The sequence below is a fragment of the Rhipicephalus sanguineus genome, chromosome 11, assembly GCF_013339695.2.
Source record: "Rhipicephalus sanguineus isolate Rsan-2018 chromosome 11, BIME_Rsan_1.4, whole genome shotgun sequence".
Classification (NCBI taxonomy): Eukaryota; Metazoa; Arthropoda; class Arachnida; order Ixodida; family Ixodidae; genus Rhipicephalus; species Rhipicephalus sanguineus.
In genome coordinates, this window is record NC_051186.1 from 44,895,738 (window position 1) to 44,906,780 (window position 11,043).

Sequence of the window (11,043 nt, forward strand, 5' to 3'; positions counted from 1 at the left end):
CCTGCTAGACGATCCGCAGCACGACACGCAAAGACGCCGCCAGGAGGCGCTATACTTCAAGTCAACTTCTGGATTGACTCGACTTTTGTAAGTGCTTTGGCTCCGGCGCGGTCCGACTCGATACGAGCCATCAGTAGCCGTTTTCTTCGCTGACTTTACGGACTTCGCCGCTTCGCCGTCTCCGCCTACAAGCTGGTTCGGAACGATCGCTTTCGAGTTTCCGTTTTGTCCTCGGTTTATCATTTCCATTGTCACCAGATCGGTTGTCCCGACATGCATTCCAGTAGAAGAAAGACGCGTCGGTAGGTTTTCTTCCTTCAATATTTTTTGCGAAGGGCAGCTTTCCTCGCGAACAGCTCGCGCTGTCGGCATCGCCGGGTGAAAGTAGTTAGCAGTTATTTTGACAATTCTCCGACGATGTCCGGGTCCTACTACTTCGTGATCGTCGGTCACTTCGACAACCCAGTCTACGAGATGGAGTTCCACCCCGCCAACAAGCAGGCGAACAAGGTAAACATCCACTTTGTCTGTCGGCTACGACTGAAATGAGCCTCTCATCATCTCTAGCTAACACATATGCTGCGTTTTCATGCTTACGCTCTTCTTATCGTTTTCGATCAGGAAGACCACCGTTATCTCAGCCAGTTCATCGCTCACGCCGCCCTTGACCTGGTGGACGAGTGTATGTGGGCCACCAACAACATGTACCTCAAAGTGGTCGACAAGTTCAACGAATGGTTTGTTTCAGCCTTCGTCACGGCGAACCGTATCCCTTGCGGTGACCGACGTGGTTGGTCTCTCACGCTTCTTCGCACTAACGTAGAAGTTGCTGTATGAAACGAGTGTGTACACGCGTTTTCATATAGTGTTGATCCGATTTGAAATGGTCAGCCTAAAAGGGTCAAGGTGGTGATGTGGGACTGCTGAACTATTGCTGAGCTTCGTCTTGCGACAAAGCGACTGCAGGCCACATGAAGCCGAAAGAACGAAGCGTAGGCGAATCCATGTATTGCCCATCACTCCCATGCTGGCTGAAGTGCCAATCGTTGCAGTATAGTGTCAGTTGCAGCACTCACAGACACTAGCGCCAGATTTCCCATCTAGTGTACTATTATGAAATTCAGTGTGCAAGGCGAAAACTCAACGATATCTTAAGTATGCTTACAGATTTCGCTTTTGAGATGGAGGGGAGGGGGCAGGCATGTTTTGTTTGACATCATTCACCCTTGACGAGGTCACCAAAGGCATGCGCTTCCTCGTGCTGCACGACGTGAAGAACGAAGACGGCATCAAGAGCTTTTGCACCGAAATGTACGAGTTCTACGTGAAGGTACGAAGCCCATAACCATCCCATCTGCTGGTTCGCTCAATTCACTCAACCAATGCTGGCTGTTATTATCCAAACAATAGTTTGTGCCTATAATTGCTATCTGTGCCGTGACAGCATTCGTCAGCCATGGTAATCTGTGGATGTACAGTCGGCTCCAAAAGTTTAGAGAACCCATCATGGTGGTCTAGTGCTTACAGTGCTCAAATGCGAAGGTCGCGGGATGGAACCCGTCCGCAGCGGATTTCTATAGAGGCAAAATGCTAGACGACCGTGTGTTTAGATTTAGGTGCACATTAAAAAACCCCAGGTGGTTGAAATTTCTGGAGCCTTCCACTACAGTGTCTCTCAATCATATAATGCTTTTCGGACGTAAAACCCCAACATTTATTGAAAGTTTAGAGACTATGTGACGCAAGAAAAAGCTAAATATTCCCGCTACTTTGGCAGGCCGCCTATCTTTAGACGCACTAACAACATGTACTCTTCACTTCTGCCTAATACAGTCACAAATTGCTGAGAAATTCAGTGTTTTCTCAGACCTAGTGGTCTCTACACTTCTGATGCCGACCGTAACAGTTTTAAACTTAATTCAAATTTCCTTTTTGCCACATTTTAGAGTAAAACACCAAGTCAGTTTCTACTGAATAATTATCCTTTAAAGCTCTATTGTCATTAATTTTGCTAAGGCTTACTATCAGAAGAGGAACCGAAGGTCACAGTTTAATTTTTGAATTTCACGCTCAAAGCTAAGCATCTGGACGTTAGCACGATATCACAAATGTGCAAGTACTTTTTATTGGCTACTGTGAATATTATATATATTAAAATTAAAGGTTCTTCGTTACTACCTAAAACATTACGTTTGGCTGAGCAGAGGTGTCAGAATCTTTGACAAAATTTACCAAGATGTTCAAGTTACCGGCCTAACACCAGCAACACAAACGCGAATCTGTATGGGAAAGTCAGCTCTCTGAAACACTCGAGAAGTGCTTGACATCACGAAAATAAGTGAGCGCTATGGGACGGAGCACTTGCGCGAATTCTTGGTGGAAGGGACTGCGATGGCCGACATTTTTTATTAGGTCATAACCCAGTATAACTGGAGAATAATAATTTTTTGTTGGTATTCCTCTAAGTGAAATTTCAAAGATAGAGACTTTTAAGTACGGTTGCTTGAATACCGTTTATTTTTCTATGTTTCAGTATGCGTTGAACCCATTCTATGAGCACAACACTCCCATCAAGTCGGCGGCTTTTGATGAAAAGGCCAAGTTCTACGGCAGGAAGTACTTGACGGGCTGAGCACATCTGCATACTTGCACATCCCGAGAAAAAGAATGAACTTGCAAGTGGTTGTGCGTGCTTGCACAACATCCACGAGCATCAGCTCTGCCTTGAAATCATTTACGTTTTGTGCGAATCACGTTTTGATATTTTTTTTTTCTGAGGGGGGGGGGGGGGTCAGGGTAATAAACCTGTTCTGTGAAAACCACTGCTATCTTGGTTTGCCAATCTAGTGTCTTCTTTTTCTCACAGAAACATGTTCAAATGCAGCGTTTCCTACTTGCAATACCTTCGTAAAGTTGTAAAGTGAACTCGAATTGGTAGAATTCGTGCAAATTTGTGACGTTTGGCGGGTATGACTAATGCTCTGAAAGTGTACAAGTGGCGGTGGCATCACACTGCACCATAAAGTGCGTTCAAATTTGCACACTATTGTCAGGATCAGTTCACGTAACCACCACCTCCGATTATATCTCATCTGCAATTGGTCTGAATTGTAGTGGAAAACAGCTGTCCAAATAGGTTGGCGGTAAGAGTAAAAGAAAGGTTCAGTTTAAACTTTGGGGCGGTGATATCTAACCTGAGGACCCAGAGTAGCATTTCCTTTCCAACCAAACATGCACTCTGCTATAAAACTTTCAATCAACTAAAGCTTGAAAGCCATGTAGACTTCCAAACTTGTAGCAAGAATAAAGTTGGCTGCTGTCCTCGAACATGACAGCATTACAGTAATTGTTTGAGAATTGTGTTGGCTTTAGAAGTGGGAGCCACATGTCAAGTTTGTGCTGGAATAAAGATAAACTTACTGATACTACGTTGCAGTGTTATGTGGAGTAGGAACTGCTACATTCATAGGACAGATTTCTTTAAAACTACTTGAGGCACTCGGGATACTCCTGCATCACTTCTTTATTTCAATAAACTACGAAAGAATCTTTCCAACCTCTAACAACAGTGTTACGCAAGCACACTTCAATGCTGCTGAAGAGAATTGCTGTCGAACATCGGCAGGTTGCGTGAATGACCTGGACACACAGCTGCATCAAAGCTAATGTCACTTCGGGTTGGTCGTTTCGGAAAGCTCTGACAGTGCCAGTAAGGTCATGCAAGACAAGGACAAGGCATTACTGAGAGCACTATGTGGCTCTCGGTTCAACAACAATGCTCTTCAGTGATGACCTAGAACTGCTCCGCTCAAGCAACAGGAGCTTCGGCTCAGCAGCCATTGGCGCGAGCCACTTGAAACAATAGCAGCGCTACACTCTTTTCACGATCCGGCCTGCGGTTTCCTGATTACGTGGGCGCAGTCATACTTCCCGCGCACCACTTTGAGCTTGAGTCCCGGGACGTCCTTTGTCCTCGACTTGTACACCAGGACGACGCTGTGCTCCTGCAGGTTGTGGCCGACGCCGGGCACGTAGGCCGTCGCCTCCTTGCCGTTAGAGAGACGCACCAGTACGCACTTGCGATTGGCCGAGTTTGGCTTCTTGGGCTTTTTGATGAGCGTCTTGATCACAACGCCTTTCATGAAGGGCTTGCTGTCTAGTGGGTGGCGGCGCTTCTTCTTGGGTGGTGGGATGCCGCCGGCATGCACCTTTTCAAGGATCGGGTCGTAGATGAGGCCATCACGGTGAGGGTTGCCCTTGAACCGGACAAAGAACCGGTGACGCACCGGTTGGACGGTCGGCAGGCTCGGCCTGTGGATTTGCAGTGTCGCGGGAGCGTTTGCCGTCGACTTGCTGGCATAAGTGGTCGGCAGGCTCGCCTGCCACGCCGTGGTTGCGCAAAAGGATAGACCTGCAAATGGAAAACAGCGACAAAATAAGTAGAGTTGAACCGCCGTCTAGAATGCTGGAATGGCATGTTCCAGCACACTCCGGAGTCGCGTATACTGATAAAAAGTAGTTTTAGGTAGCCCACACTTGAGCAATCATCCCAAGTGGTCATGCATGCTATAATTTGGGCTCTTTGGAACCACGTGTAATCGGCAAATGTTGTCAGTGTAGTCCGGAGCGCGCCATTCCAATGTTCTAGACAAGTGTGTTGAGCTCTGTACTGCGCACCTCGAAGCAGTAATGGGTGCTCTCATTTGCCGTAAACGCATTTTTTTTTTCTGACGCGGATGCATTGCAGAACGTGGAAAGGTAAACTTCTAAAGCTGGTGATGGTTTCTTTTTTTGTTGTTGTTGCTACAGTTTGCTGTCAGACGAATGTGTCGTAAGTATTATTTTGAGAATTTAAACTGCGCTGGGGACGAGACACCAGAGTAGAAGACGACAGGATGAAGTCTAACAACTGCTTTATTGAAACTTCGATAGAACCCACACAATCTTGCTTCCTGGAAAAATGCTCGCGCTGCGCAAGTCATGCGGTTATGACTGTTCTTGCGCCAAGTTCGTGTGATTTCAATAAACAAGTAGATAGTCTTCTACTATGGTGTCTCGTTCGAATCGAATATTACATCATCGAATAATTCGACAGGACGAATATTTAAAACGCGACAACGGCCAATGGTGCAACTTGGTTAAGATGGGGCGGCTAAAACGAACGCTAACGTCTTTACAGTTGGCTTTTTGTTCTTTCACCAATATACTGGTTCGAAAGCTAGCGTATGCTTATTTTAAAGGAAATTACGTCATTTCCGCACCTGTCGTAGGTATGTGTAGCGGGCGTGTCAACCTTTCACTGAACATGTGTGCACGCAGTTTGCGAGTCTACCGTTCACCGCAGCACGTAAGTTGAACGTGCCATTCCTACAGTCGAACGACATGTGGACCGATAGTTCGTTGTGCCGCACTACGCGCACTCCCCGTAACAGTGCATAGCTTCGGCGTAAGGTTGGCCTTTCTCTTTGGAAGAGTGAAACAATGTTTAATAACCTAGGAACGCGCTCCTTCTGAAGGACCAGCTGTGCCATGTTTCTGAACCGACGTACGAAACGTGTGTGCATGTCTGATGCACGGTGGTCTGACGGCAGGTGTGCCAAGAAATCAGCAGCGAGGAATGTTTTCGCTGATGCTCCTGTTACATGCATGAAGAGTTCCAATACTGCGAGTGCGGTAAGAGAGCGCAGGGTACGTTGATTTATGGTGTGGCTTACAATGAGAAACTCGTGGATAAGCGGAGACGGATCCGCGCTATTTGGTGGAGCGAGAAAATCCGCCTAGGCGGTACACTTACTCCGACACGGCTTGGTCGCGTGGAGTGTCATTTGGGCGAATGCGTTCCCCAGACTTCGTAGGCAATTCATGATCGTGGAGTTTGCGTCGCAAAGCTTTCTAAACGATGCTAAACCACTGAACCGCAAAAAAGCACGCTGCACCGCCGCAGCGGTCACAAACGCCGTCAAAATAAGTTCGGCGCTTACATTACCGGAAGGCTCGCTGATTGTAATGATGATGATAGCGAATGGAGCACAACCGAAAGTAGAGTGTACTAAGCGTTGCATTGCAGTGGGTTAATGCTACTTATAGGCTGCGACATTAGCTAAGGAAATTTATAAATGTATTGTAATGGTGCCGTGAAAATAAATAGGGCGCTTATTTTACCAGAAAGCCTGGTGATTGCGATGATGAGGATATCGAAATAAGCTATCTAGTAACGTTGGAAATAAGGCAGCGTCTCCTGCGCCGCGCGGCTAGAGTGTACTAGAACTGTCGAGTGGCGTGAACGCGCCTCGCCGCCTGATGCCTTCCGCGTCGACCGTAGCGGCGGCGCTGCAGTCGCTCGGTACTGAAGGCGCGCGGCGCCGCGCGCTAGAACGTGCCGCTAGAACTGCTGGACGCGTCAGCGGCACCCGGCTAATCGGCACTGATGTGGCTTTCGTTGCGTGTCTATCATTATTAAGCGTAGGAATTGTCGTCGTACGCCTTTATGGACGAAACTTCAAAGCTTTTAATGGATGCTTGCTTCATATATGCCTTTGAGAGATACTGCAAATCAGTTCTTGTAGCCGAAGTCACTGCTGAAAAGTACACAAAATATAAAAATAAAACCAGGCTGACACCGACCGTGAATATTCACGATCTCAGTGTAATTGAGCCGAACTCATTACTGGGATATTTAGAACAATTACTCTCAATTAACTAGACGCCGAACGACCGCCAGAAGAAAGAGACAGAGGAAACAAAAGGGCGTGTCTTATTCTGATTTCTTCTGTCTTAATGCTTTCTTCTGGTGTTGATTCGGCGTCTAGTTTATTCAGAGTAACTGAGCTGCTCTAATGGAATTTAACTGTGCTCAGAAAGCTGTGTGCTGATATTGTGCCGAAAGCACACCGAACATTTACCGCGCGTTGGCGAAGCTGCGTGTACGGTGCGTATCTTTACAAATGCTGCTGTAAATGTGACTTCGACATTACGAGGGCTCAAAGGTATTGGAACGCAAAGTTAACTCGACCGGTACGGTACAACAACAGTCGTCCTCCGGTGCGTTGCACGGATATTGTTATTAATTGCTAGGCGCCGGGTGGGGAGGGGATACTTTACTGTCCGTATATGTGCGTGTAAATATATATATATATATATATATATATATATATATATATATATATATATATATATATATATATATATATATATAAACATAATCTCGCAAAGCATAGAGCACCACCGCCCCTGGCCTGGCTTCAATTTTGACACTTTGCAGATAAAGCAATGAAATTACAATACAAAACGTTGTCAAAAAGAAGTTTTTTTAATGGCATCAATAGAAGATCAGGAAAAGTGCAATATAAGCTGTCCATTGAAAATGCGAACTGGCTGTAATGAATTTAGGCAGAATAACCGACGGGCTACATTTACATCTGTGCATTTTAATATGCTTGAGATAAGCCCTGATGCATGAAGTTTGTGCCTCGGAGGTGAACACGCGCCTTCGGCTCGGCTTCCTGGCTCGCCTTATTGGTATTTTAAGCCCTCAGAGGTCGCATAACCGATGCATCGTAACCGCGGAAGTACGCTGTTGAAACAAGATAGCCTGCCAGAATTAAATAAACAGCGCAAAACTGGCAGAACTCAGCCGTCACTAATATAAATGTTGCGATAGAGTCATTTGTACTCAGGTTACTCATGAAACAGTCGAGCGCATTGAAGCTCATACAGAGATCAATGCTCTGGATATATCGTAGAGACTGCCGGCAGAAGAATTGTAGGCTTTCGTCGATGGTTCGTTATTTCTTCGTAGTCAGTGTTCGTAGTCACTTATAGTGTATCGCGGCTCGAAGTGCTGCTTGCAAACCGCACAGCAATCAGTGAGCAGCTAGATGCATGTGCGCAAAATCCGATTGTCACCTTCTTTGGGGATCGGCAGGCTCCAAGAACAGGGAATATCTGGGCGCAATTTTGGCCTGCGTGCATATTCACTCATGCACCATGGCGCGTAGCAGGCGTTGAGACACCGATTGAAGCTCAGTAATGCATTAAACGCGCTCAAAACGCGCAATTACACGCGTTCGTAGGCTGCGACGAGCGCGCGCCAAATGCAGACACTCTCCACAGCTTCAGTACAAAGTGACTACAGCGCCGCCGCTACGGTCGCCCGCCGGAGCATCACCCGAGATGCGGCGCGGCCGCTCCGTTCGTTCCACTGCCCCCTTCTAGTACACTGTAGCGCGGCGCAGCAGCCAGCCCCACACAGAAGTGGCTCCTGCGCCGCACGGAAGTGACGTCACTTTAAATATTATTACTTAAAGCTATTTGAATGTATAAATTATTATATAATAATACGTTAAATTTACAAAAATATTACTAAACAAGTGTTTTACGAGTCAATTAGCCTACATTTGTTAATTAAGCACATATCGCAAGCATTTTAAATACAGGGGGCGCCATGGGCGCTGCGCCTGCGAAAGGTAGTCAGGTCAGGTCAGGTGGTCAGGTAGTGGCAGACATGGTAGCTGCGATGTATGGTGGTGGTAACAACCTTATTGAAAACTCCGGCAAATTCGTGGCCTGGGCCTAGGCCGCCCCCAAGGAGGACCGAAGACTTTGTGTCGTCGTTGCCTGAAAGGATTGCAGGATGCCCAGTTGATCCTGGAGGTTGGAGCTAGCGCGGCCGTCCACCGCGCCGCAGCTTCATCTGAGTGTGTGCACCATAAAGTTTCTCAGTGTGAAGTGTGGATTATTGTTGTTGGACGTACTGCATTTTCTAGATTGCAATGCCAAGCGTGTTGTTGTGGAAGGTGAAAGTGTCGTTGCCGCTGAGTTTTGCTTGTCGCGAAGGGCAAGGTCGACGATGAAATAAATGCTTTTGCACAGTTCGCGTGTGAATGTCCGCACGCACATGCATGAAACCCCACTGCGTCTGCGAAGTGTACTTACGAAGCCTGTGATCTCCGAAGGCCAAAGCTACTGCATTGCAGGCTGTTTGCTAAGTGAGAAAACGTACGGCCGTTCTCATCCGTTGCTACGGAAATGCTCCCGTGCTGTTTTGTAGGTAGATGGGCTAATGCAGTTGGCACTTGCCCTTGGGTATCGTTTATCAAGTGCTAATCGCCTATAGCATTACTTTGGCACGTCAGTATTTTGAAGCGGCCTGCCGGTTACCTCGTCAGGTGGTGACGGTATGTTGAGCGACATAAAAAAAGTTTCCTGTTGCATATTCGGCGTGGCTACGTTGCAGTCCGCCTTTTTGTCATCAAAACTTTGATAAACCGTGGAAATCAACATTCCTGACGCGTGTGCCGGAGAAACTGATGCAGCCAGCTGCATTTGAACTTTTCGTGTCCTCCTGCGTCTCTCCGATTAAGAGCATTAATTCGCAAAACACTTTATCATAATAAATATAATAAATATAGCCAATTCTGCGAGGGTCATCATCAAAGGGCCTGTGGACAGGACCACCAGCAGCAAGTCAGGCGGACGGGAGGCCGATGAGGAGGCGCAAATGTAAAAACAATAGTAGCGCGACCAAAAAAAGTAAATAAATAAAACAAACTGCGAAGGGGCTCGAACCAGCGACCTTACCCGTCCTTTATGTGCTGCGCTAGCTAACTACGCCACAGCTGCCGATCAGTTCGGAGGGTTTAACAAGCCGGTTTTGTATTGTAGTCACGCTGGACGTAACTAACATTTTTCATTTTTACGTCTGGACGTAACTTTCACAGCTTCTATTGTTACGTCTAGACGTAACGCTAGACACTCCCGACTATTCAAACCATATACTATTATTCAAACGAAGCGCCAAACCGGAAAAGTGCATGACGTCACATCCGTGCGGCGCAGCAGCCGTTTCTGTGTGGGGGTGGCTCGTGCGCCGCGCGGCGCAGCAGCCTCTGCCTGGAAATAAGCACACCCAAAAGTATGTATTATCGTGGTGAGGATAACGTTGCTTATGAAGCGACTGCGACATTGCCTACTAAGGAAATGTATGCTTTAATTGTAATGCTATCTAGACTACGATTTGAAATTGTCACTGTTGTATCCATTGCGCTGTCGTCTTGAAGGCAGCTGATAAAATCGCCTCAAAGTGGTGCAGCGTGACTACATGACATTTTGCGCTGTTGATCGTTAAAAATTATGAAGCAAAAATGTGAGAAAAAAACACAACGTCAAATGACGCGGGCATGATACATTTTGAGCTCCGCAATTGAATTCGGTCCTTGTTAGCATAGCCTTCGAGGTTGGCGGCTGTTACGCAGAGGAGATCGTTGTAGGCATACCGGAAACCTTTGCTATCTATCTATCTATCTATCTATCTATCTATCTATCTATCTATCTATCTATCTATCTATCTATCTATCTATCTATCTATCTATCTATCTATCTATCTATCTATCTATCTATCTATCTATCTATCTATCTATCTATCTATCTATCTATCTATCTATCTATCTATCTATCTATCTATCTATCTATCTATCTATCTATCTATCTATCTATCTATCTATCTATCTATCTATCTATCTTCGGAAACTTCTGATATTTCAATCTCGTCTACCTGTCCATCCATGTTATCCGCCATCTATCAATCGATCAATCTTTCCATATTCCCTTCCCTCCCTTCATCCTCCTGCGTCGGGATGCAGTTACCAGTTAATTTCGTGAACATCAGAATGATCATGACAATGACGATTGACAATTCATGACATGAATTGACGTGATGTGCACATGTTTAGGCCATAATCATGCTCCCAATGCGTTGTATGAGCTCATCCACGAAAATCGCGAAGCTCTCGTGTTACACAAACACAGCAATGTCCCTGCGGCTGTTGCAACATATGAATCCGAAAGCACGTTCGATGGAGGTCCAACCAATATCTGCAACCGCGGGATTACTGCAAAATATAATCAGGCCACTAATAAGCAGCAACTGGCGACAACGCACCCGCAGATCAAACGTCAGGGCGCGGAGCCAGTGCCGCCAGGTGGACGAGACCGCGCGAAGCGGGCATCAAGCAACACCACCTAGTCTAGGTGGTGTTGCATCAA

The 11,043-nt window shown here is 46.5% G+C and overlaps 2 protein-coding genes across 2 annotated transcripts; one reads left to right on the forward strand and one right to left on the reverse strand.

The window, feature by feature from the left end:
* Window positions 1–176: 176 nt before the first annotated feature.
* On the forward strand, window positions 177–2,776 carry LOC119375646 (trafficking protein particle complex subunit 2). The gene is made up of 4 exons (XM_037645870.2): window positions 177–510; window positions 622–766; window positions 1,245–1,330; window positions 2,534–2,776. The coding sequence occupies exons 1-4, from the start codon at window positions 418–420 to the stop codon at window positions 2,630–2,632; spliced, it is 423 nt and encodes a 140-aa protein (XP_037501798.1). The 5' UTR covers window positions 177–417; the 3' UTR covers window positions 2,633–2,776.
* Window positions 2,777–3,476: 700 nt separating this feature from the next.
* On the reverse strand, window positions 3,477–5,988 carry LOC119375610 (40S ribosomal protein S12, mitochondrial). Its single transcript, XM_037645826.2, has 2 exons — window positions 5,795–5,988; window positions 3,477–4,411 (listed from the first exon to the last, which is right to left on the reverse strand). The coding sequence occupies exons 1-2, from the start codon at window positions 5,862–5,864 to the stop codon at window positions 3,882–3,884; spliced, it is 600 nt and encodes a 199-aa protein (XP_037501754.1). The 5' UTR covers window positions 5,865–5,988; the 3' UTR covers window positions 3,477–3,881.
* Window positions 5,989–11,043: the final 5,055 nt, after the last annotated feature.